This window comes from Pseudopipra pipra, unplaced genomic scaffold (assembly GCF_036250125.1).
Source record: "Pseudopipra pipra isolate bDixPip1 unplaced genomic scaffold, bDixPip1.hap1 HAP1_SCAFFOLD_48, whole genome shotgun sequence".
In the NCBI taxonomy this organism is placed as follows: Eukaryota; Metazoa; Chordata; class Aves; order Passeriformes; family Pipridae; genus Pseudopipra; species Pseudopipra pipra.
The window spans coordinates 181,532-207,294 of NW_026990961.1; the positions used below are offsets into that span (position 1 = coordinate 181,532).

At 41.2% G+C, this 25,763-nt stretch overlaps 1 protein-coding gene across 2 annotated transcripts in view; it reads right to left on the minus strand.

Annotated features, from left to right (window-relative positions):
- LOC135408456 (dual specificity calcium/calmodulin-dependent 3',5'-cyclic nucleotide phosphodiesterase 1C) overlaps nucleotides 1–25,763 on the minus strand; it is a 141,652-nt gene that overhangs the window by 108,502 nt on the left and 7,387 nt on the right. The window contains exon 2 of one of the 2 annotated variants that reach the window (XM_064643611.1): nucleotides 9,073–9,099. The exons of the other annotated variant lie outside the window; for it this stretch is intronic. Within the exon in view, the coding sequence (XP_064499681.1) occupies nucleotides 9,073–9,099 (27 nt within the window). The remainder of the gene's footprint in view (nucleotides 1–9,072; nucleotides 9,100–25,763) is intronic. 2 annotated transcript variants of the gene reach the window in all.

Here is a 25,763-nt window from a genome sequence, read left to right on the forward strand (position 1 = left end):
TTTTGCTTTGATAAAAATATAGCAGCAATTGGAAGACTCCATTGTGCATTCCTGAACAAAATATGGATGTAATTTCTTAATCCACTGAAAAGGCTTGTCATTTCTAAACATTAATAATATTCAAGACAAATTTTAGTTCAAAGCAAAAATACTACATTTTTTTGTGTTTCCTATTGAATTCATGCTTTCCTTAATGTCCTATGTTTGTTCCTGAGGCTGAAATCCTTCCCCAGAGACAAACCCATCATGTGCTCATAAAACCTGATACCTGGCTAGCACATTCCTAATTCAGATTGTAAGCTTTTACTGCACCAGTGTGCATATGACGTTTTGAAGAAACATGCTCTCCTAATTATATCCTTTCAACAAACAGCTGGAAGAATAACCAGGTAAATGCTGCTCTTATTATAAGCAGGTAAAGGTTTGCTCTTATTATAACAAAATAGTTTTCCAAATTAAGAATGGGCAGTTACATATAGACATATACACATCACAAAGTCTGCATCTGAAAAAGCCAGTCTTGACTTTGTTTAACTCCTTTTCCCTATTTTTTTTAGCAGATAGAACTTTTCCAGTTGTATCACCAAGCAAGTCTCTCATTCACTCTTATAATATGGCAATCCAGATGATAATCATAGCCCTATTTAAATGTTATGCTAGAGGACAAGATGGTTTAATATGGTTTAAGCTTATGTTATTCCTGCTTTTGCTTTCTCTCTCAATTTTTAATACCTCCTTTCAGATGAAGAGACTGAAGAAATTTGTCATCTTTTTCACCTAGACCTTTTGCAGTCACAACTTCTCTATGTGCACGTTTGTACACAGTGTGCTAGGTTTCTCAGAGCCATCCATGTTTCCAACACAGGATTAATGGAAGCAATTCACAACTTTATAGCTACACATAAGCAAAGTGCTTTTGCTAGTTATGCGACAAACTCTGGAGGTTTCAAACAACTGCAAGATTCTGTACCACCTTCTGTCCCTTTTTTAACTGTCCTGAATAGGTTCCAAATCACCTGAGTCAGGAGCCCTGTCTCCAAGTTCTAACAACTGTGCAACTCTTATTAACATAGTAGTATTAATTGAAACATTAAAGGATAATAAGGATGCAATTCAGAAGTATCACAAATCTATTCTTTAAATGCATGCCAGATTAAAATTACTGGAAAAACAATGAGGAAAATTCAGCTTTAACTATATTTTCCTTCCAAGATGTCTCAGTTCTGAATTCAGATGAGAGCACCGTATCAAGGCTATGTTGATAAGTAAAGGTTAACCATTGCTTTCTAGAGATTAAAAAGGTAACAAATCATGTTGACGTCCACTAACCTCTCACTGTTTCTCAAGGACATTGACAAAAAGCATAGCATTGGCCTGCCCATAGGGTCCCACAGACAGAACAACTGGGACACTGCTCTCCCAGTGTTCAGACAATCCAGATGAGAAAAGGGGTGAAATGAAACTGAAATATCACATGCACTGGAAACGGTCACTCAGGAAGTCCTGAGAGATTTGGGAAAGACTGTTCCTGCCAACACCAAACCTCTTGAGGTTTGGTCCCAAAAGAGTCAAAACCTTCAGGTGTTTAGGATTTTCCGCACATGAATGCTCTATGCTGGAAACTTGAGGCCTCCAGGTAATTCATATCTTGCTTTAAAAGCAGGGAAGATTCATCTATTTCATGTATCCTTGTATCTCCATACTGATATTCACAGCCTAAAGGTTTGAATGTGACAATCCTTCCACACCCCGACACTGAATGATCTCGAGCACTGCCTTCCTCTAGGTGACTGCTGCGCATCTTGAGGGCAGAGTCCTTCAGATTCTGGGGATAAAGCTCTCATCCCTGGAAGCTGCCACGCTTGTCAGCCTTCTAGCCTCTTAACCTTTACAAGCTTTAGAACAGGGTAGAAGACTAATCCATCTGGTTCAACTGTAGAGGTTTTTTTAACAACCTTCAAAACACAGCATTGCTTGAGACAGCAGGGTTGCTGATTATTGATACCTACTGCCACTTCAGTCCTTGCTGTCTTTAAGCTCCATCAATAAACAAATTGGTGCTCGAGTCCTTCATGCATCATGAGTCATTAAAATGGAAGCTATGACATGAAATAAAGCAAGTTGTTGTTGTCATTGCCTCATATCAAGGTGTATCAAGAGCAGAGAGAGGCACCTTAGCCACCCCCTCCCAGAGCAGAAAGTAGTGGAGCCACGACCCAGAGGCAGCTCTGACTCAGCTTGGGCAGCACCAGCAGAGAGAGCACCCACTCCTACCCACACGTAAGTCACCCCCAGGAGCTCAACTGACCAGGAGTATGGTGAACAGAGCATGGCACATCAGCCAGGGCACGGCACAGCGTGACAGTTCACACAGGCAGGGTGAGTAGGAAAGGCACTGAGGCACTGTCAGCTCAAGCAGTTATCTCAGCTGGTGGTCCTGCAAGAGAGCTCAGGAACGGTGTCCACTCAGATAAAATGTTCTTCCATTGCGCACACCAGAAAGTATGTGGCAACCCGTGCAGAGCTCCTGCAAAAGCATGCAGGTCTCAGGCTGCAAGGAGTGCCAGTCTTTCACTGCTTTCAGAGGGCAGCAGAGACAATAGCTGTGTGAGGTGTGATCAGGTCAATGATCTGCTCAGCCTAGAAGCAGAGCTGAGAGATGAAGTAGAAATACTAGTATTAGGGACTCTGAGGAAGAGATTGACTGGCAGAGCTGCACTCTACCATGCCTTAGACAAATGCACCCACCATCCACTTCACAAGAAGCAATGGATCCCCTACCCTCTCACCACCAGGCAGAAGGAGGTGACCTTAGAGATGAAGGGGAGTGGAAATGGGTTTCTGCTTGGGGTGGCAGCCAAATCCCCTCCCAGCCTACCTCACCTCCCCATGTGCCCTTATAGGGCATGGTATAAGACCATGGAATCTGAAGACCAGGGAAATGAGGACCAGAGAAATGAGAATGTAGATGATGGTTCTTCTGGTATGGAGGGGTTGCCTAGGGCAGAGCAGCCTTGCATCACAACTTCCTTAATTAAGACAAAAACAAGAGTACTAGTCATAGGTGACTCCCTTTTGAGACAAATTGAGGGCTTGATAATGTTGACCAGACTCAACCCATAGGGAGGTGTGCTGACCTCCCCGGGGGCCAAGGTAAGGGACATCGCCAAGAAACTTCCTAGCTCAGTACTGCCCACTGATTATTACCCTCTGCTGGTTTTCCAGGTAGGCAATAATGAGGTCCCAACAAGAAGGCTGCAGACAATCAAGAGGGACCTCAGGACATTTCGACAACTGGTCAAGGGATGTGAAACACAAGTTGTGTTCCTTTCTGTCCTGCCAGTTGCAGGGAATTATGGGGTAGAAATGGGAAAATCATGCAAATGAACATCTGGCTTTCAGACTGGCATTACCAGCAGAATTTTGCAGTTTTTGATCATGAGTTGGTTTGTATGACACAGAGCCTGCTGGCAAAAAACAGGGTCCACCTGTCTCAAAGATGAAAAAAGATCTTAGCTCAGGAGTTAGCAGGCTCATTGACAGAGTTTTAATGTAGATTTGAAGGAGGAAGGGGGACATAGCCAGGCTCCACAAAGATAAAGTATGAGAAAGGGAGAACTATAGTAACCACCCTAGTAGCAAAAGGAGGCTTCAGAGTGAAAATCTCAATCAAGCACAAGCAGCCAAAGATGTACCCAACAAGACAGGACTGGGGCATCCCTTTGCACCCCTTACTGGGATACTGACACAATCAAATACTTCTATAAAGTGCCTGTACACCAACACAAGCAGTAGGGGGAACAAACAGGAGGAACTAGAGATCTGCGTGCAGACACGGGGCTTTGATCTCATTGCAATTACGGAGATGTGGTGGGATAGCTCACATGATTGGAATGTTGTCATGTCTCCTAAACATGCTGTTTAGGAGACACAGAGCAGGAACGTACAGTGGTGGAGTTGCCCTCTAATGTACAACACTTCGAATGTATTGAGCTCTGTCCTGGGGTGGATGCTGAGCAAGTCGACAGCCTATAGGTTAGGATAAAAGAGCAAATTAGTAAGGGTGACACCGTCGTGGGTGTTTGCTACAGGATGCCTGATCAGGAGAAGAGAGTGGATGAGGCCTTCTACAGACAGCTAGAAGCTGCTTTAAAGTCACAGGCACTGGTTCTTGTGGGGAACTTTAACTACCGTGACAACTGTTGGAGAAACAACACAGCAAAATACAAACAGTCCAGCAGGTTCCTGCAAAGCATGGATGACAACTTTCTGACACAGGTAGTGGAGAATCCCAGAAAGAATGGTGTGCTGTTTGATCTTATACTAACCAACAGGGAAGGCCTTGTAGGAGATGTAAGGTGGGGGACAGCCTTGGCTGTAGTGACCATGAGACTGTGGAGTTCAGTACTGGGCAAGAAAGAAGCAGGGCAGCTGAGTAAGATTGCAACTATAGACTGCAGGACAGCTAACTTTAGCCTTTTCAGTGATCTTCTGGGAAGAATCCCATATCTGGGAATATGCTCTGCAGGGAAGAAGAGTCTAAGAGAGCTGGTTGATATTCAAGGATTACTTCCTCTAGGCTCAAGAATGATGTAACCCAATGAGCAAGAATTCAGGTAAAGGGGGCAAGAAAACTGCATGAATGAACAAAGAACTCTTGTTATTACTCAAGGACATGCAGAAAATACACAGGAGATGGAAGCAGGATCAGACCACTCGGAATGAATACAGAGAGGCTGTCACAGTAAGTAGAAACAAGATAAGGAAGGCCAAGGCCCATCTGGAATTAAATCTGGCCAAGGATGTCAAGGACAACAAGAAGGGCTTTCTCAAATACATCAGTAGCAAACCGAAAACTATGGAAAAAGTGGTCCCATTACCAAATGGAGGGGGGACCCTGGTAATAGAGGACACAGAGAAGGCAAAGTAACTTCACTGACAAGACCAACCTGCAGGGATCTCTCACCCAGAAGACCAGGGTAAAGGAAGGTTGGAAGGAAGACAAAATGCATCCACTAGAGCTCAGAAAGCTGGTGGATACCATAAACAGGCCGCTCATGAACATCTTTGAAAGATTGTGGAGATCAGGAGAGGTGCCTGAGGACTCATTCTGCAGAGAAGGATCTGGCGGTCCCAGTGGACAATAAGCTGTCCATGAGCCAGCAGTGTGCCCTTGTGGCCAAGAAGGCCAATGGTATCCTGGCATGCACTAGGAAGAGTATTGCTATTGTCAAGGGAGGTGATCTTGCCCCTCAGCTCTGGGGAAGCCACATCTGCAGTATTGTTCCACTTCTGGACTCCTCAGTACAAGAGAGACATGGAGCTCCTGGAGCAGATCCAGCAGTGGGCAACAAAGATGATTAGGGGATTGAAGCATCTCTCTTACAAGGATAGGGTGAGACAGTTGGGCTGTTCAGCCTCAAGATGACTGAGAGAAAACCTTATCAACACCTATAAGTACCTATAAGGAAGGTGTCAAGAGGATGGGGCCAGGCTCTTCTTGGTGGTGCTAAGCAGTAAGACAAGAGGCAATAGGTAGAAACTGATGCACAGGAAATTCTGCCTGCATATGAGGAAGAACTGCTTTACTGTGCTGGCGATCCCACACTGGAACAGATTACCCAGAGAGGTTGCGGAGTCTCCTTCACTGAAGTTGTTCGAGAACCAGCTGAACACAATCCTGTGCAATGTGCTCCAGGATGATCCTGCTTGAGCAGGGAAGTTAGACCAGATGATCCACTGTGATTCCTTTCAACCTTACCCATTCTGTGATAACGTCCTTACTCAGACAATCAGCTTTGAGAGAGCACTGATGCTTCATTCTAATGAAGTTCTCTTTAGTGTGCCCAATAGCACAAAAAGATGCCATTAAACCCAGTTCGGCATTTTTCTCACAGGATTTGGTCCCAAGTAAATGCCTAACTCAAAGATTACTTAGAATGAGACTTGCAAGGCAATAATAATCCAAAAGTGATAGTGGATTATTTTAATCTATAGAGGTGTCAGTATAAGTAACCTTGACGTTTACTATCTACTAAATTTGGGGGGAAAATACTTTCCACTATTTTTTGTAAATAATGCCATTACATTTATGATTTCCCCTCTTGTGTCCCACACTATTCACTCCAAGAATATATTAACTAAATGCTACAGCAAATCTGAATTAAGAAGCACATACATACATGAGAAAGAATAAGAAAGGGGGAAAGGGATGGAAAAGATCTTGCTTACGAGTTTCCTGCCTAATAATCTGAAGTAGAAACAACAAAATCCTCCTGAAGATTAGGAAAAGTTTGATGTTCTGGCCCTGTGGTTTGTATGAAATCTCAACCTTTATTAATCAGAGTACAATATTTTTTAAAGAAATCACTTTAGTATTTTGCAGAGCCCCTTAGAATGCTTCTTTCAGGACCATAGTCATATTTCAAGGACACTTTGCTTACATTTCTTATTCTGATATCCTTGTTCTTTAGCATAAATAAATACATTTTAAGTATAATGAGATACATAGAGTTACAATATAGTGTGGATTTAGCCTTCTTAGCTTCACTTGCTTAGCAGGAGTACCTGGATTTGCTGAGGCTTTAGGCCTCAATCTGTGAAGTTATACCTAGATATGCTTTCGACTGGGATAATTAATTTGCCTAGTAAATTTTCTAGTAGCTGGTACAGTGCTGTGTCTTGGCTTTAGTATGAGAAGATTATCGATAACACACTGATGTTTTGGTTGTTGCTAAGTAACATTTATCCTAAGTCTAGGGCTTCTTTAGTTTCCTAGGCTCTGCCAGCAAGCAGGCGCACCAGAAGCACAAATCAGAAGATAAGGAGACTAGAGGCACTAGGACAAGCTGCAACTTGACAAGATAAGAACAGTTAATGGCCTGCATGGACACTTGAGAAATAACCAAATAAGATGTTAGAAGATGCCAGAACAAAAATCACCATTGGACCAAGAGGTGCATTCAAGGCACATGAAGAGCATGTGAGAAGAGGGTGCGTAAATCATAAGGGTATAATTCCCCATGGATTACTTTGCTCTGGGTCCCTCTCTGGAGACCCTCTCAAGCTGACCTGCTGCTCTATCTCTCTATTAAATTATTTATTTTTATAAATCTGACACCTGAGACTCTGCTGCAGGAAACCTACAGCTGAGCTTGAAGAAGGAAGAAGCACATCAGAGTGAGTGTGTGTGTGAGCAAGGAGTCAAAAGGGGCACCCACTGGCTCTCTCGAGCTGTCCGCTGCAAAGTGAGAGATACAGCAGCAGGTCACCTTGAGACCTGCACTACAGAGCCCTCTGTGCTGGCAGTCAGCACCCATTGAGCAAGGTTATCAGGAGTAGCTGCTGAGCAATTGCTGTGTGCCAGTCCCTGGAGTGGCCTCTGGGCCTCTGCAGAGCTCACATCATTTCTTAGACATGAGAGGGCCATGAAGCCCATTTGTACAGATGCTGCAAGGAAGCACACCATCAGTCAGGCAGCTGGCATAGGTAACAGTAAGAGAAAAACCCAGAAAGTTCAAAATCCCACTGGGCACAAACCCCTGTAATGCTATATTTAAACAGACTGACATATTGTATTCTCTGTATGTCATTGATACAATGTATTCAGCTTGTAGAAGCTGTTAACATACTTCATCTCTCTTTTGAGGCTCACAGAAAGTCTCCCATACAAAAGAGATGTTGAATACAAACCTCTCTAATGCATGGTTATGTCCACAGAAGAGACACCCAAATAAGACACAGTACTCAAGGCAATGTATCGACAATGCAAGCTGTGCAAGGTACACACACACACACACACACACACACACACACACACACACACACACACACACATACACAGTGCAATCATTCATTCTGGAAAAAAATCTTAGTCCCAGAACAAATCCTCTTGCAGCAACTCAAGACCTCCAGCCAGAGACATGTTTATAATTAATTAGCAATCAGGGCAGCATCAAGGGAAATGGCGAAAAAAGTAGAACTGCAAACAAAACTACAGTGTCAGCCCCACATTTAAGAAAACAACTGGCAGCATATTTACCTTCTCTTTGTTCTTGTGTCTCACATTACACAATGCCCACTTGCACAGTTCAGCACAGAAATCTCCAAATCAGTATTTTTCACTAAACTGTCATATCTTAAACCCACCTTGTCCACGACTCAAGCCACCACACCTCAGTTTATCGTGGCTGTGACACATGAGCACACACACAGCCTGTCCTGCCAATGCTGCATTAGAGAAATCATCTTCAGCAAAGGGTGATAGCAAACGGGAGTGACGGCTGTGATGCCCTACCTGCCACATCATCCCACTGGCTTATCTGCCAGCACTCTTTATCATCACACAATATTAAAGGGCATATTCAGCAGAGTTGAGTCACTACACTCTTAAATCCAATTAAAGTCAACATGAACTAAAGATGTTCAGGATGCCATGACATCAATTACCAATTAACAGTCCACTTGCATGGGAGGGCAAATCAGCACACCATCAAAAAACCTTTGTGCTGCAAAGTGCATGTTCTGAAACAACCAAGCTCAAGGGTTCCAAAGAAAGAAAATTAATCTGTGAAAGGCGCCCACTGAGCCTCCCTCCTGCAAGGAAGCAGTAAGATAACTAGATCTGGAGGCTGTAATATGGACTGTTAATCAACAGGATTCCTATTTTTCTTCAGTCTACTGCAAAGGCATGGATTATTAGTAACGCTACAAGCCTGCCATTCATTTTGTTATTGCAGCATGACCAAGCAATAAAAGTGAACCAGCAGATTTTGCAGAAGAAGCAGTGTTATGTTTATTAGGATTTGACCTTCAAGGACAAATATTTCCATTCTTCCTCAGAGAGAACTACCTCTAATATCAGAGGGGAGGACTACCACTAGCAGCAGAGGAGATGTGGAGCAGCAGCAGCACAAGATGAACCTTCAAAGGAGAAAACACTTCCCTGAAAAATGGCACTTCCCTGAAAAAAACCCACCAACCTGGTAATGGGAAAATCCTCTTTCAAACTCCCTAACAAAAAGAGACAGATAACTCACAAATACCTTCCAGTCCTTTGTGATTTACTCTTACCTTTGTGACGTTTTCTTGTATTTTCTCCTGCAGGAAAAGAACAAAATACAACTGAGATAGGAAGGCTCCACAGGTGAGGAGAAAAGGGTAGGGTCAGAAATCAGGAGTAATTCAGTGAAGCCACTTCTGCCATAAAATTGCCCCAAACCTGATATAGCCATTCCCTTCTGCTAACCTCAATGGAGGCTGCCACTAAATTCAGGAGAAAAACTTGTGTGTTTTCCTGCATGCACATACTGTCCTTTCTTCTGAGACAGGGTTGTTGCAGCTAAGAAAGAACGATTTACTATTCTAAATGACTTAGCAGGAAGTCCAAGTGTCAGAAACTTTCTTGTACTTATTAGTAGTAGTTTTTAAGTCTCCATCCAACAGGTAAGTATGGTTTTATCTGTAAAGATCTCATTAATATGGAGTGATGCAATGCATCCAATCATATTGTCTGTGCTCACTCTGTGGAAAACCCCAGTGGTTTTACAGCAGTCTTGCTCTAAAAAGAAAGTCTAGATCTTATCGAGTTCTCTTTTCCACCAAATCCCAGAATACCACACCACAGAGCTTCCCTTCATTGAACGTATGTTGGGACCTAACTGACCTTAGCTCAGGACTAGGAATAACAAGAGCAGATAAGCATACCGACAGGACCTCTTCTCCTCCCCAACACTCACACCACATCAAATATGGCAAAGATTGTAAACCTCTTACTCTCCTTAGCATTGCGGATTTTGTCTTCCAGGCAATGACAGAAGCTGCTAATGCACAGAGTAAGGCAATAACCATGCCTTTCTGCATGGTTATCTGTGTGGCTATACAGTTAACTGCAGAGATGTATCAGCACTGTATGTTGTCTGTGAGCTATTGATTATGTAGCCTTTACCAAAGGCTTTGCACAGTGGCTGGTAAAACATGGCATTGGTTTACTTGAGCTCAGCTCTGCTTTTATGTTTTAAAGTAAAACTAATGATCTTTAAGCTTCACAGGTAATGACTGAAACAAGTTTCGAAGTGGACTGTGATGAGAAGTGCCCTGTTATTTAGCCATACATTGACAAATAATCCCAACATTTCCTATGTGTAGGTAATATTGTTAAAATAGGTGTACTGCTATAAGCACCAAGTTCACTTTTTCATCTCTGATACTACTGCACATGGGAAATTGTGGCTAAGGCGGGCCTAGAAAACCCAAACAAGGGGTATTGCTCTTAAAAATAAGAAACATGGAAAAAAGTAATGTGGTGCTATTTTCTACTTAACAAAGGGCCATAAATAATGTCTCCTTGTCGTCAAATGTTTCATCCAACAAATACCTTTACAAATTGTACTCCTGGTTGTACCCACTTCTGTATTCTGACCATGTTAGAATTACAGAAGTCCCAAATATCTACTTTAAAAGATATTTCGTTTACAATTTACTCTGTGAAAAATTACTTATTTTAACTTGAATAGATGCAAAGGAGTAAAAGAGCAAACATTCATAGCAGTATAAAGTTTATAGCTTACTGACATTCAAGATGTTGACACATACAAGCAGAAGCCCACTTGAGCTGATTCTAAGAGAAATTTTCATTTTCATTTCAGAAGGATTAAAAGTAGAAATTTTATTTTGAAGACTAAGCATTCAGAAGTATTCTGTATTCTGACAAATACAGAACTTCACTATACGTTCTTGCCAAAAAACTTGCTGAAAAATACACCACCTAGTTAGCCATTCCAATCCACACTGATTAAAAGATCTTATTCCCAAGAAATCCAAATGTGTTTAAGTTTTCAAATGAAGTTATTTACAAGTTAATTCTTTCCCCTGAAATCCTCTTATGGTTCATTCCAACACCGCCAGAACCATTTTTCCCTTCCTTGGTTAGTGACTTTGATATCATTTTATAAACTGCTTCTCTTTCAGCCAAGCTTCACATTTTAGTGAAGAAAACATTTGTTAAATCTTGATTAGCTAAGATTTCCCTCTATATTTTAAACAGTTGACCCAGCCTTAGGGTGCTCTTTGTGTTTGAGTAATAACACCACTTTTCTGATCAGTTACACCTTTAATCCTTTCACTCAAAAATATTTTTAATGCATTTGAAAGCTGTACTGTCATTGATAACAGTACTAGGAAAAAACAATTTGCCTGTCATAGAAATTAAAAAAAATATATATACGTTTTTATTGGTTTGGTTTATTGTTTCCACACCTGCGATCCAATTACAGTTAAGGTTTACATGCACCAAGCTAGCAACTGAATTTGAAAGTACTGAATTTGCATGTCACAGTTGAAGAGAATATAACTAGAGGAACCCTTTTTTATAGATTCAGTATCATGACTACATGCACACATTTTAAAAGGAAAACCATTAGCAAATCCTGATACCCAAGAAAAAAAATTCTGTAGGCTTTTCAAAAACAAGGTCCAACAAAGCTACTCATCAACATTATAAAAAGATGGTGTTGATAACATAAAGCTATTCATAAATAGGTTGGTCAGACAGGACCTGCCTTCCTAAACCCTTGTTGTTTGGGTCTGATCCCTTGTCCATCCTGTAGGTGCTGTGTGATTGCACTTAGGATGATCTGCTCCATAACCTTGCCAGGCACTGAGGTCAGGCTGACAGGCCTGGAATTTCCCAGGTCCTCCTTCCAGCCCTTTTTGTAGATGGGCATGACATTTGCCAATTTCCAATCATCTAGGACCTCCCCAGTGAGCGAGGACTGTTGGTAGATGATGGAGAGCGGCTTGGCGAGCTCTTCTGCCAGCTCTCTCATCACCCTTGGGTGGATCCCATCTGTTCCCACTAACTTGTGAGGATAACATTGCAAACACAATGTCAACATCTACCTGCTTTATGGTTACAAACCACCACTTACACCTGCCTTCCATTAAAGGAGACCACTGGAAACACGGAAATTATAAAATACCTCTTTAATACCACAGCCATCATCAGAAACTGCCTTCAGTCAGCATCCATGTGTAAAAAGAGGAAACTAGAGGGTGGGGATTTGGATCTGGTTGGGTGGTTTTTTTTTGTTTTGGGGATTTTTTTTTGTGCAGGTTTTTGTTCAGTTGTTTATTTAAAAAAAAAAGGGGGACAAGCTATCCAGATTTATGTCCCCAGGGAGAATCTATGAAGTGAGGAACTAGCTACAAAATTGCTTTTAGCAGATGCTTTGGGATAAACCTGGAAATAGACACATCTTTCAGTCAAACTCGAGGGACTTCAGATTTTCTGAACAAACCCAAGCTATACCTCTTTCCTAGGAGAGGAAAAATGAGAGAGATTTAAAGGAGGTGATGTTACAGCTTCCAACACCCATGGGCTGTCCTGTGCTCAAGCCTGCAAGAGGTTTGTTGATATTACCAAATCTGTGTATGTTCAGTTTCTTTTCTGACTTGACACATGTCATGCTCGAACTGTCACATCCCTTTAATTCCTGTTACCTGCTGTGGAATGTATTATTCATAGGTCTAAATTTAGCTTACATTAAAAAAAATTATTTGGAACCAAGTAGATCTATTTTTCTTCATGCTGAAGAGAATTAGCAGGTGACTCACACTAGGTAGGCCCTATATAATCAGTGTAAACTAAAAATAACTTCACAGAACATAATGCAGTTACACCTGCAGGAGTATAGTATGAAGTGAGTCTGTCCTAGTACAAGAAGGCTGCTAGAGCCTAATGAAAATAAACACTGTAAGACATTTAAGAATAGATACTTTGTAAGCAAAATTGTGGGCAGGATGAAATATTTTACTCAAATAAGATGAAATTAATGAGAGAGTTGAGCCTGCTATTTCAGTATCTGCTCTTCTGGGGATGAATGAATCCTTCTTGTGGCCAGAGGAATGACACAGTACACTGGCCCAAAATAAAATTAGGACAGATTTTTAAAGGTATTTAGCAACAATAAGATGTAGCTAGCTACAGCTGTATGGGCACTCAACTCCCATTGAAATAAAGACATGCAAATTTCTCTCTGTGCTTTGATGCCCATCAACTTCTCCAAGGGGACGTATCTGTTCTCAGGGTTTGTTTCTACTTCTGCCGTTTAATTCCAGAGCACCCTCAGCCAAATTGCTTTTCCCTATATTTCCCCTTAAGACCCTTTTCAAGTTTGTTAGCTCTTCAAGGTTGTGGCTTTAACTATATAGGGTTTTGCACATCAATTCATGACAGTGAGGCATAACTAGAGCCCAAATAATCCTACTTTTGAGCTCTTGCAAAAAAGCTCCACCCTTCCTCTGCATCCAGAAACACAGAGATGAAGAGAATATAACAAAAACACAAAATCTGTGCCTCTCTTTGGTAGTGATGTTCTCAGACCTTGCTCTTCTGAGAAAGCTGAGTGAGTTAATTTGACTGAGTAGGTACAGACAGAAGTGAGGGCAGAGAGGTTGAGGTAATTAAGTAACTCAGTCAGCTGCCCTGTTTTTTCCCCATAATCATTAACTAGATGAATTGCTATTTCACTCCTACATGGCCTCTAAAAAATTACCTAAACCACCTAAATTTTTTTTACTCATAATAGTGGCTTGGTTAACATGGTGGCATCCCACATTCATTCCATAGGGTTTGGTATTAATGGCATCTTTTTAGAATATGGAATAAAACTGCAGGTGCTGCAGGAGTAATAGGAAGATCTTTGCCTAGCTTCATCTCTGGAAATTTATGCTAAAATCTGAAAGTTGATAAGCCTCTCATGCTCTGCTCACACACTACTGCTGGAGATTAAGGGTTATAGCTGCCCTTACTAAGGTCTCTGCAGGCTCCTACCTGCAGTGCAGTGATCACTTGGGCCATCAGCTGGTGGATGCCTGGTTGATGACCTGAGGTATCTGTGAATGCAGATTACACTTTTCAATGAGTTGATGCTTCCCAACTCAGGAATGGCAAGTGCCACAAGAATGACCTAGCCTGCTGAGACAGTGAAATGACTCAATTTTAAGGCTGAAGCCCAGAATCAGCATTCACAGTGGCTTCATCTAATGTGGGTTTTTGTTGCTTGGCCACTGCAATGGGGTCAGAGGGCACATTTAGTTGGTCAGAACAGTTTACCAAGCCAGACAGATCTTTTGAAGTCCCCAAAACTCAGTGGTCTGTGCTCTCCCCTTTGTACCACCAGCTGGCAAGACACAAGCCTGGATCTAGCAGGGCACATATTTTCAGCTGGATTTGTGCTTCTTAGTGAAAAAGAGGGCAAAACTTTTTAGGGCACCAAGAGACTTGTGAAAGTGAATCTGCTGCAGTGGTTTGAAAAGATGTTGTCACCAGCTGCCTTGTGTGCAGTGCCCCGCCACAGGTCTGCACCTGGCCATCAGCTGCTTCAATGCAAAGTTTAACCTTTTGGCTCAAACTGCCAACAGTGGTGGCTTTAAGCAAAGATGCCAGGTTTTGTACTGCCGCAACCGCAACCGCAACCGCAGCACACTCCCTACTGCCCGCTCTGTGGTCGAGCCAGAGAGGAAAAAAAACTACCAGGATGTTAACTCCTCATCAGAGCTTGCCTGCCACACCCTTACTGTTGTCCCTGACACTGGTAAGCACGATCATAGAAAAGAGAACATTCCTCCTGCCTTAAGAGGAACATTTTACAAAAGCTACTTCTTCAGAGGAACCATAGTTGTTAAAGAAAACAGAAGCTAATATTTAAAAATATTTATTCATAGGCTCGAGGTAAAAGAGGGACTTTTCCTCTTCTATATTTAGAAAGTTTTATAATTAGCATATTTAAGATATGAGGGGAAGCTTAATTATCTGTTAACAAAAGCATCCAACAATGTCTGTCCTGAAGTACTGGAGTCCCACTGCATCCATACCTCATGTAACTACGGCTATTCATCTCTGGTTCCCTGCAGGGCTCCGATCACCAACTCATTTGGAAGCACAGAGAGAAAAAGCCACCTTATGGCAGTGAAAGATCCATCTCCTTAACGTGCACATCTCCTTAACGTGCACATTCTGTCAGGTCCCTTCCCCTTCTGTTTCCCCTTCCCCTTTCTTCCAGAGCTGAGCTTCTCACATTAAAATTGGTGTTAAGATAACGCTATTAAAAGCCTATTTTGTACTTTAGCTAACCAACAGTGAGATAAGCAATGAAATTTGGCAAAAGAGAAAAAAGTCTGTCTTATTGGTCAAATCTGGAAGATTCTTTCTTCTCTTTTGTTACCCTTTGATGAATCTGGTTCTGAATGATATCCCTCCCCTTCCTCGACTGTAAGTCGACCACAGTTCATGTTTACTGCTTTTGACTCCAAATCCTTCCAAGTCATGAGTCCAGAATTCCCAAGATTTTTCCTTGATTGACAGGAGGACTAAGAGCATTTCCCACCTCCCAGGCTCAGGTACCCTCTCTGGCTGTATCGCAGTGGCATAGCAGTTTCTACTGCGGGTAAGCATCATCCCTCTGTGTATCATTCCAAGGGAGAGGCGGGTGGAGGCTTAGATCAAGCTGACTGACAGAATCACTTAAATAAATTGAAAATCTTCTCTCCTAGCAGCTCAGTATTCTGAATCATGCATTACCAAATAATCATCAGCACAGGATTAGGGATGCATTTACGTTACGTTATCAAAGCCTATATTAATAACCAAGTATAAATCATTTCACAAAAACTCAATCTCACAGCACAGACTAGAGACCAGCATCTGCCAAAGCACAAGATACCATGGGAGCCCTGACCATAATTCCATAACTCAGAACTATATTGAGATGACCAGACTTCAAAGGGCATAATGGCATCAGCTCCTGATGGGGTTTTTAATTCTTTAATTGAAACAGAATGACCACCTTTCTTGTTTGCTACTCTCCAGTCAATAATAACAATCATAAAATAATTTTTTTTCTTCCACACGGGTTGTTTGCCAGAATACTGTGCTAAGTTAAAAACAATGCAATATCAGAGACTATTAACAGCAGAGGAGAAGAAATGGTAAGAAGTGGGTGAGGAAAGAAGGTAAGATTTCGGCTGATACTTGAAATTCCATGTAAGGTTTACGTGGAATTTTTAAAATACAAGGGAAATAATTTTAAACTGGGCCCTGAACTACACAGAGACATCCTGAAATAATGCAAGGATGAGACAGTCACTTTTCTCATTTTAAGTAGATTAGAAAAGTCTGTGTGCTCTGAAGTATGCGTGGTGTAGGCATACAGAGACAAAAAATGTTCACAACTTGAAAGAGGTACGATTATTTCAGAAGAAATGGAGACAAGAAAGCTGAGAAACACAACAGGTCACAATTAGTAAATAATGTATGTAAATAATTCAAGATCAGAAAAGATCCTCTGATTTTGCCCAAGGACAATACTATTTTAATAAACTTTAGTTTGCCTGGTTGACTATTGGATTTCACCTGTCTAACTACTGAGTTTTCTAAAGAACAACAAAAAAGAAACAGCTTCATCTCCAAAAATGATTGCAATCATTAGGACATATGAACAATCAACAGACATCTCTTGTGCTGCCTCTGCTTTGCCGTGACCTTTTGCTATAATAGGGCTCTTATCTATAGCTTAACAACAGTTTCCTACTTGGTCATTTGATTTCTAATGTGTGTACTAGGTACACACATGAAGCATAACTGGAGAGGCAATGTGTTTAAAATCTTCTTACAGAAAGTCTCTGTGACAGCACAGTCAGTGAGGAATTTCTTCTGCAGCACAAGTTCAAAATAGCTGAAATCCCTTCTCTACATACTTAGTGAAGAGTGGACAGAGCCTAGAGGTATTATAAATGGGTGTTATGGATATGATCCGAGTGGACTGATGTTAACATTATTATACCTTATGCTCTCATGAGAGCTGATGACCTCAAATTGCACGAAAGTCCAAATTCCTTTGCTGTTCACACAGTCAGAGAGCTAGGCACCAATTTTCTAGCAAAGTAGAGATTCAAGAATGAGGAGGGGGAAGGAAGAAGGGGGAAAGGGGGCTGATAAGAAGGGAGTTACTCTTGAGATTTGCTCCTGCAGATAAGGATACAACTGACTTGACCTGTTTGGCACTACAAACTCTACCCATGGCTTGATCTTATCTCCCAAGGCTAGTGTAAAAGCAGCCACCTACTGACCTTGGGCAGAACTATATACAATTATAATATTTTTATTCAAGCAGTAGTGTGAGAGGTGTATTGGTTTGAGGTATTTTATTTCTCACTAACATAAAAATTATCTATGATCAATTGGCATGGTTTTGTTTTGCTTCATTTCAACAAGGGCAATCATGGCTTGATCAAACTTTGATAAACACCACTGGCTATCAGAAGAGGCAAAGCAATTTCAGTGTATCTTTCCATTGCACAGTACATATACCAAATGAGAAGAAAAAGCAACACAGGAAATTGATCTGAATTGATCTGCATTGAATAGTGTACATATAGGATGGTTTTGAGCAAGACAGTCTGAGGTACAGGGATCTGCAAGGGGCAGAGGAAACACTGCATGGACAAAAAAGTGCTCCAGCCTTATATCCAAACAGTTTTCAGTAACGCTAAATCAGAAGGGCAAATTCAAACTCAATACTGAAATGGCTCTGTATTGGACAATAGACTTGACTGGGTTTTTAATGTATTGGCTTCTTAACTACAAAAGGAGTCAGCAAATGTTGTTCTAAAAACTTCTAAAAATATTATTTCATTCATGTAGATTTTGTATAGAGCCAATTATTGAACTCTTGAGGTTCTTTCTCTATATTTACTCGGTTTTCTACAACTCCTCATGTAAAAGACCAAACAAAACAATCAAAACCATAAAAAAACCAAAAACAACAACAAAAAACCCCAAACCTGTTATTGCACTTGGTGTTGATTCAACTGAAGAAAAATATGAAGTAAAAAGGAAAATGAGTCTGCTTTGGAAAATCTAACCTTTTGAAAGAATATGATCTACTGCTCATTCTGCTTTTTCACAGTACACAACAAGCAAATTCTCTTGTGCTTCATAAACATCACATCCTCAAGTGAAGTGTGGGCTCATAAAAATCCAGTTACAGGAAAGTATGTTTCAGGAAAATACAGTCCTAGGGTCTGAAAAGAATATAGAGCAGTTCTTAGTATTCATGCTTAAAAAAAGAAGTCAAATCACCATAGTGTACAACCTTCACATATTTACTATTTGAAAAATAGGCATATAATTAGCCTGAGTTTTACTTTCTAGCTGGCTTACGGAACATTTGGCTTTGAAATAAGATGACTTACGGAACATTTGGCTTTGAAATAAGTAGAAGTGATGACCTGCAAAGAACAGGATGGGTGGTACTTCCACATGCCTATTCTGTAGCCTCTCCCACTGGAAGACGCTGTGGCATTCAGTGCACAAGGCATTGGAAGGGCCAACAGGGAGAAGAATATCTACCCCCCACTGTTCTGAGCTTCACCTTTTGTTTACACAGCAACACTGACCTCGACAAGTGGGATGTCACTTCCTTGCTAATACAATGTCTCAAATAAAGGAGATACACAATCTTTCCTGTGAGTTCTTTAGCTATATCCTGCTTGTTTCCCTAAGAAAAAAACTGAGAAAATGAGCCAACAAGGAGAGTACAGGAGAAGAGTTCGTCTGGGAACAAGGCAAAGCAGAATTTTGCAGAGCACTTATAAGGGCAATATTGATGTATCATGTATATTGGAAGCACGTAATACTGTTTAGCAGGAATTCCATTCCCCCCAGAGGCAAAAAACTGCTAGACCCTGAAAGAAAAATGAATGTACAGATTCACAACTTACTTTAATCACTGCTACTGTGTAAAATTAACATATTCAGATCCTGCAGGAGCCAAACAGACAGCTGTCCAGCTTGTTTCATGCAGGGTGGCTCTGTGATGAGTTACAGCATGCATGACAATGGGGAGGGGGGAATCATTCTTCATACCCTGGATAAAATACCAAGACAGGAAACATGGACTGGAATTACATCAGGTGAGATGAGCTGCGTGCATGAAGTCACCAAACAAATCTGCAACTTGCCCTAAGCTCTAGTAAATCTATTTGTTGCTATTTGTAAATCTAAACGTTGCTTGTTATTGTTTCCTCCACTTGCTTGTTATTCCTCCCCCCGAGCACAACCTATCCCTTCTGTCTGCTAGCAGACAGCTGGTGTGACGCAGAATTTTAAATCTCGTGGTTTTGTGCCAGGCCCTTTACTGGCTCTGGGTTACAAACTGAAACACTTGGATTACTGTTGAACAAGCCTAAACACTGAGAGAAAAAAAAATTACACAGAGATGTAGTGTTCCCTTTCCAAAAGGTTCACTTCCTCATCCCCACGTCCAAATCTCTCCCTCCTTCAGCATGCTGGTAGGTTTTGAAAATTATTCAAGCCTTTTAGCGACAGTACTTTCTGTAGTGACTTAGGATTGCTATTGTCCTGATAGTGCCTTCTCATAAGCAGACCAATTATTAAATATCACTCTTAGGAAAAGGTGACATTTAAATTTCTCATGAAGAGCCAGTGTTTTTTTCTAGACTGCTTAGAACTCTCTGTTTCTCCAGGAGCAGGGACATTACAGAGGAAAGTAATATGAGCAATAACAGACTTCTGGGGTAGCCAGTGAAGGCATGTTTGTGGAGAAGTGGTTTCACAGAGGATCCTATCCTCAAAATTACTGGTTGCAACAGAATTCTTCATCATCGGCAGGCTGCCTGCTGCTCTGTCCGCACCAATTCTGTATTACTACATTATTTTCTGTAGAGAGTAAAAAAGGTTGCCCATCTTTCCTTCCTCCACTCCCTAGGCATGAATGACACAGGCGTGATGGCACACAGCTGGCTCCACTGGGCATGAGGGCAGAGGGAAGAAGTGAGGAAGAAGGAGAGAGAGAGAGGTGGAAATGTTGCCACCTGCAAGCTTGGAAACTCTGCCCTGTGGTCTCAGCATGGGAATTTCTCACCACACAGGAGGAAACTTTGGGAGAGATAACTGGGATGGGTGGGTGGGAGGATGGGAACAGGTGTTGAGCATACACACAGAAGCAAAAGAAGCTGTGCAAGATTTCTGTTCCTTAAGGCTCTGCTCCATCCTGATACCACCTGTCTCTCAAGTATCTTGATGGCACAGCAGCCAGGAGGGGAAGGGATGGAACATGTCTTCAGAAGCCTCAGGTATAAAAATGTATTTAGGTAAGTATATCCTGTCCTTTCCACGTACCAGGTGCCATGGTTGACACAGTGACTCTAGGTCTTTAAGCTTTGGCTGCGGTAAGGGAGGAGTCAAATTCCCTGCCTCTGGCTCAGAAAAGGAGCAGATCTGCCTCCATACAGTTAATAGGTAATTCAAACTGAAATTTGATATTTCATAGATTGTGATGCTAGGTGGGACCATTATGATAATTTACTCCAGGTTATTCAGCAAATTTGCATAACTCAGGAATTTCATTCTTCTCTATTTGCAAGAAGATATTTTCATTGCAGTGGAGTTAATTAGAAACAGGTCTTCTAGAGATCGCTGAGCATTTATACAAAAACCTTTCTCTAAAAGGCACTTTAAAGACACTCTCTGTATGACATGAATTACCTCATCTACACATCCAGTCAAACTGCATCCAAATCTGTAGTCTCTTTGCACATGTAACACTAGCGCAATGAGAGAAAGGAAACAGAACCCCCCAGACAGCTTTAATGGAAACAGTAGGAGGAAGAATTTCGACTGGTGGTATGACAAAAATGTGGCCAAGATATCAAAGATCCCCCATACTCTAAAGAAACAAAGCAATGGCCTCCTGAAGAAGAGATCCTTACTTGTCTCAATAAAGACATGCTTAGAAGGTGACACAGAAGCAGGGGTTTGTGCAGCAGTTACCACCAGAGGTGTTCCTTGCAGCATCCAGGCTTTCCTTCAACATCTTCACTAGAATTTGAGTGAGGCAAAAAATACTGTGCTACAGAGGGACAGCATTTTCAAGTGCCTTTAAAGGCCTTGTCGCTGTGATTTTCAGCAGAACTCAAACTCCTAAATGACTTGCATATGTTGTGCTATGAACTATTTTAATCTGAAAATAAATAAATCTAACAAATGTTTATGTGTAGGGATCTGAAGAACTCACAGGACTATCTCTTTCCCCACCACCACTTTTCTTTTTTTTTTTTTTAAAATTTATTTATTTATTTTTAAAATGCTCTCTCTGGTTGTCCTCTCCATACCTTTTATGAGTCAGTATGCTCTCCTGTAGATGATCTCTCAATTCTCCCCTCCCAGTCTCAACCCCCACAGCTTCCTTACTTTCACTTTCAAGCAAGTCTGAAAAAAGAGAGTTCTTCCATCTGGCTGTAGCAGTCCCTGCTGCATCAACAGGTGTATAGGAGCATATCTAAATTGTGTATTCAGACTCTCTGCTTAGCAGACACCAGTAACTGCTTACTGCTAGTGAATTCCAGAAAATCAGCTGTTCCACCAGGAGGCAAGGGAGGAAGTGTGATCTGAGCATCATTTACATCAACTATCTGAACTGCTCAGCCTTGCAAGGAGGTTAATGCTCTACTTCTGCTCCTTGGCCCTGCCTGCTATAGCTGTAGCTCAAGGGCACTATATAGTCTTAGCTGTTAAAATTGCACAGATCTTATGTTGTGCTAATCTCGATGTTGAAATAAGATTTGCATCAAGCCAAGATTCATGCTGCAGATGGATGCTGTGCAACTTTCTGTCTCTCTCTATTAGTGTAAGAATTCACTCCTAAAGTGACAACACAGACTTAGTAACAGCCATTCAGAGTGTCACATTAATAACAAAATAACTCCACAGCTTGACAGATATGGAAATAAAGCATAGAACTTATGATACATGTCCATATGCATCTTAATAACTAAACTGTCTCCTACATCTCTCTTGACAAGAAAGATCATGACAATCTTCTCCCGCTGCATGCCTATGCTCACGTGAACTTCTCCATTCACACATCACCAAGTGATAGGCATGGAAGTTCTCTCAAAGAAGGCAAGCCGGACTGCTGAGACATGATTTGCAATCCTTGGCAGAGACACAGCCTTTCAAACCTCTCATTAATAGCCATACAGATCTCCAAGAACTCTGCAAGCACCTTCCCGGCCAGCAAAATTCAAAAGTCCCCAACATGGACCTTACCAGTTGTTTAGAGGAATCTGATTTTACTGAAATCAACCAGCTGAGTTTACTACAAAGATTTTGCGCTGCACTCTTGATCTATTGCAAAATTTTAGTACAACATTGGGCTCCTGACTGTTGGAGGAAATTTTTGCACCATCATGGGACTAAACTTTTCTCAAGCCATCAGTAACTTAGAAAACCTAGAAAACAAAAAAAAAACAAAACAAAGAAACAAACAAAAACCAAAGAAAACCACCAAAACCAACAAAACAAAGAAACAAACAAACAAAAACCCCACACAAGCAAAAAAAAAAAGATGCTCTGAAGGCCAGGAACTGCATTTTAATTTTACCCCTGCAAACGCACTGGTATCAATATCATTCTTTCAGTATAGAACAGTTCAGAAGATCAAAAACAGCCTTATGAATCCAAACAAGCCCTTCTAGAAAACCTCTGCTTTATCCAAATCCCATGTGTTTTGAGAGCAAGTTGCACCCGTAGAGGTATGTTTCACAGTTGCTACGCTGTTTTAATGTGTCAGCCCTAATACTTGAACTGCACACTTCCCTCATCTACCAGTCAGGAACAGAGTCAGACCTTTTCTAGTATTTTGAAGGGGCCGAGGTGATTTTTTGATGGAACAAGACAAGACTGGAACTGGAAATTTCATACGAATTGCATGAAGAAAAAGAAACACACTAAATAAAAATCCTTTCAAGGGCTGAGTTGGATTTAATTTAGTATCTGAATCCACCAAAAGCTGGCAGATTAGGAGATGAGCTCTCCCCACAGCCTTTAAAACAGTCATGCAGAGGATTTTTCAGTGATATCTTCCACTGGGTTTTATTTCTTTCTGTATAGACTCCTATCCCACTGAGATAGTTATAAAAAAGAATTCCAGAAAGAGGCTGTTAATTTCACTTGAGGTTTAATAAATTAATCTTCCCCAAAATAACTTTTTTCATATCTTGCAGGATTTTAAGCTTTATAGCAGTGATATTTGAAAAGCACTGAATTTAATATTACAATGACACATTGTGGTGGTCTTTTTATGACTGCTGAAATAAGCTTTTTGGGCTGCAGGCATTTTATTTGTACTATCCCCAGAAGAATAAAAGCTTTTTTATGATCATGGAAAAAAACAGTTTATATTACTTCTTAGTCAACATTTTACTATTAAACATGAAGTCTTCTCTCGTTTCTTACCTATAGTACCCATCTATTGATTTAACATTCAAATGAAAGTCACTCTGGGGAACAAAGTAACAGAAGGACTGTGGTAAAATGCAGTTTACTAAAGTATTACAATTCCAAACACCATATTTTTTTATTAACTTATTCTGAAGGTGCTGTTCTGATATTATTTGAATATATTCTCTCTTCTGTCCTTTTGTCAGGCATGAGATTAGCTGCTGGCAACACTTCTGTTCCCATTGCTCCTTCAAAGACTATACTGCAGTATAAAACAAGCTCTTACAAGTTAGCCTACTGGTAAAATTAAGCCCTTCTTCACACTACATAAAAAACAATATTATGGATCAAACAGTTCCTGACAAACCTTAAAACTAATCAAGATATTCATATCCACAGCTCATCCAAATTAGGAACCTCTAGGTCACACCGCTGCCTCTAGCACATACCCAGTCCCCACTTGGTGACTAATGAGACCTTCTTAATCCTTCTAGGAACTGTGACAACCACAGAAAAAGTGAAATTTGGACCTAAGATGCCTACAAAGAACCTGACATGGTTCTTTGACATATAATCCCTGTATATGCCCACTAGGAAAGCCAAATGAGAAAAAGGGTGGTAGCAGCTGTATTTAAATATGGTTGAAGGTAGCTTAGTTCTGCTTTCAGGGCAAACAGGGCTTCGGTTTAAACCCAGACACTCAGAAGCTTCAGGAGGACCGAAACCAAGAACAAAGACAGCCTGAGTGCATCCCTCGCCTCTGGAAACAAATCAGCATATTCATATTTTCCACTTGAAAACAGACTAATTTACACTTTTCCTAACAAAGTAGTGCTTTCTGATGGGCTTTTTTGCAGAGGAAGTGGAATATATGCCCTAAATGCTGAAATATTGTTCCAGATCTTCAGCAAAACCATTAAGTTTTCTAAGATATTGCTTTAAATGTGTTTGTCTTTGCCAATCAAATTTCTTAGGGAATTCAATGTCAAGTATCACATTTATGTCACAGTTCAGAGATTGCTACTGTTTGTAATCACAGAATGGTTTGTATCGAAAGGAACCTTAGAGAACATCGAGTCCAACTTCCCTGCCATGGGCCAGGTTACTCAAAGCCCTGTCCAGCCCTGCCTTGAACACTTCCAGGGACAGCTGCTCTAGGCAACTTGTTCCACTGCTTCACAACCCTCATAGTGAAGAATTTGTTCCTTGTATCTAATCTAAACCTTCTCTCTTTCAGTTTAAAGCCATTACCACTTGTCCCATCATTACATGTGCCAGCTTTCCTGTAGACTCCTCTCAGGTACTGTAAGGGGGCTATAATGTCTCTGGACCCTTCTCTTCTTCAGGCTGAACAACCCCAACTCTCTCAGCCTGTCTTCATAAGAGATGTGCTCCATCCCTCTGTTCATCTTCATGGCCCCTTCTGGTGCTCAAGCAAGTCTACATCCATCTAATATTGGGGGATGTAGAGCTGGACATAGTATTTCAGGTGGGGTCTCACAATGGGCTCTCCTGTTTAGGACATTGATTGATACAGTCCTTTGGGAGTCAGCCCTGAGGGGTAAAGGAGTCCAGGAAAGCTGGATGTGCTTTAAAAAGGAACTGTTAAATATTCAGGCTGTTCCCATGTGTAGAAAGACAAGTTGTCAAGGAAAAAGACCAGCCTGGTTAAACACAGAACTTAGGCTGGAACTTGGGGAAAAAACAAGAGAATCTACCACCTCTGGAAGGAGGGACTATAACAATGTTGTGAGGTCATGTAGAAAGATTAGAAGGGTCAAAGCCCAATTAGAACTTGATTTGGCTGCTACAGTTAAAGACAACAAAAAAAGTTTCTATAAATACACTGGAAGAAAAAGGAAGGTTAATCATTTGTTGAATGCAGAGGCTAGTATAGTGACAGGGGAAAGGCAAAGGTACTCAATGCCTTCTTTTCCTCAGTCTTATCAAGACCAGTTGTCCTCAGAATACCCAGCTCCCTGAGCTGGAAGTTTGTGACAAAAGGAGATTGTTAGTGACCTGTTCTGCCAATTAGACACTCATAAGTCTATTGGCCCTGATGGGATCCACCCTAGAGTAATGAGGGCACTGGCGAAAGAACTTGCCAAACCACTTTCAGTCATCTACCAGCAGTCCTGGTGTCCTGGATTCAGCTAGGATAGAGTTAATTTCGTCTCAGTAGCTGTTACAGGGCTCTGTTTTGAATTCTGAATGAGAATGGTGTTGATAACACACTTATGTTTTCTGGTGGTTTGCTAAGGCATGTTTATCTTAAGTCAAAGACTTTTTTTTTTTTTGGCTTGTCTCATGTTTTGCCAGTGAGGAGGTATGCAAAGGAAACTGGGAGGGAGCATAGCAGGGACAGGTGAACCAAAATAACCAAAGGGATATTTTGGGATACCATATGACATCATGCTCAGTATATAAAGTGAGGGGAAGAAGAAGGGGGATGTTTGGAGCG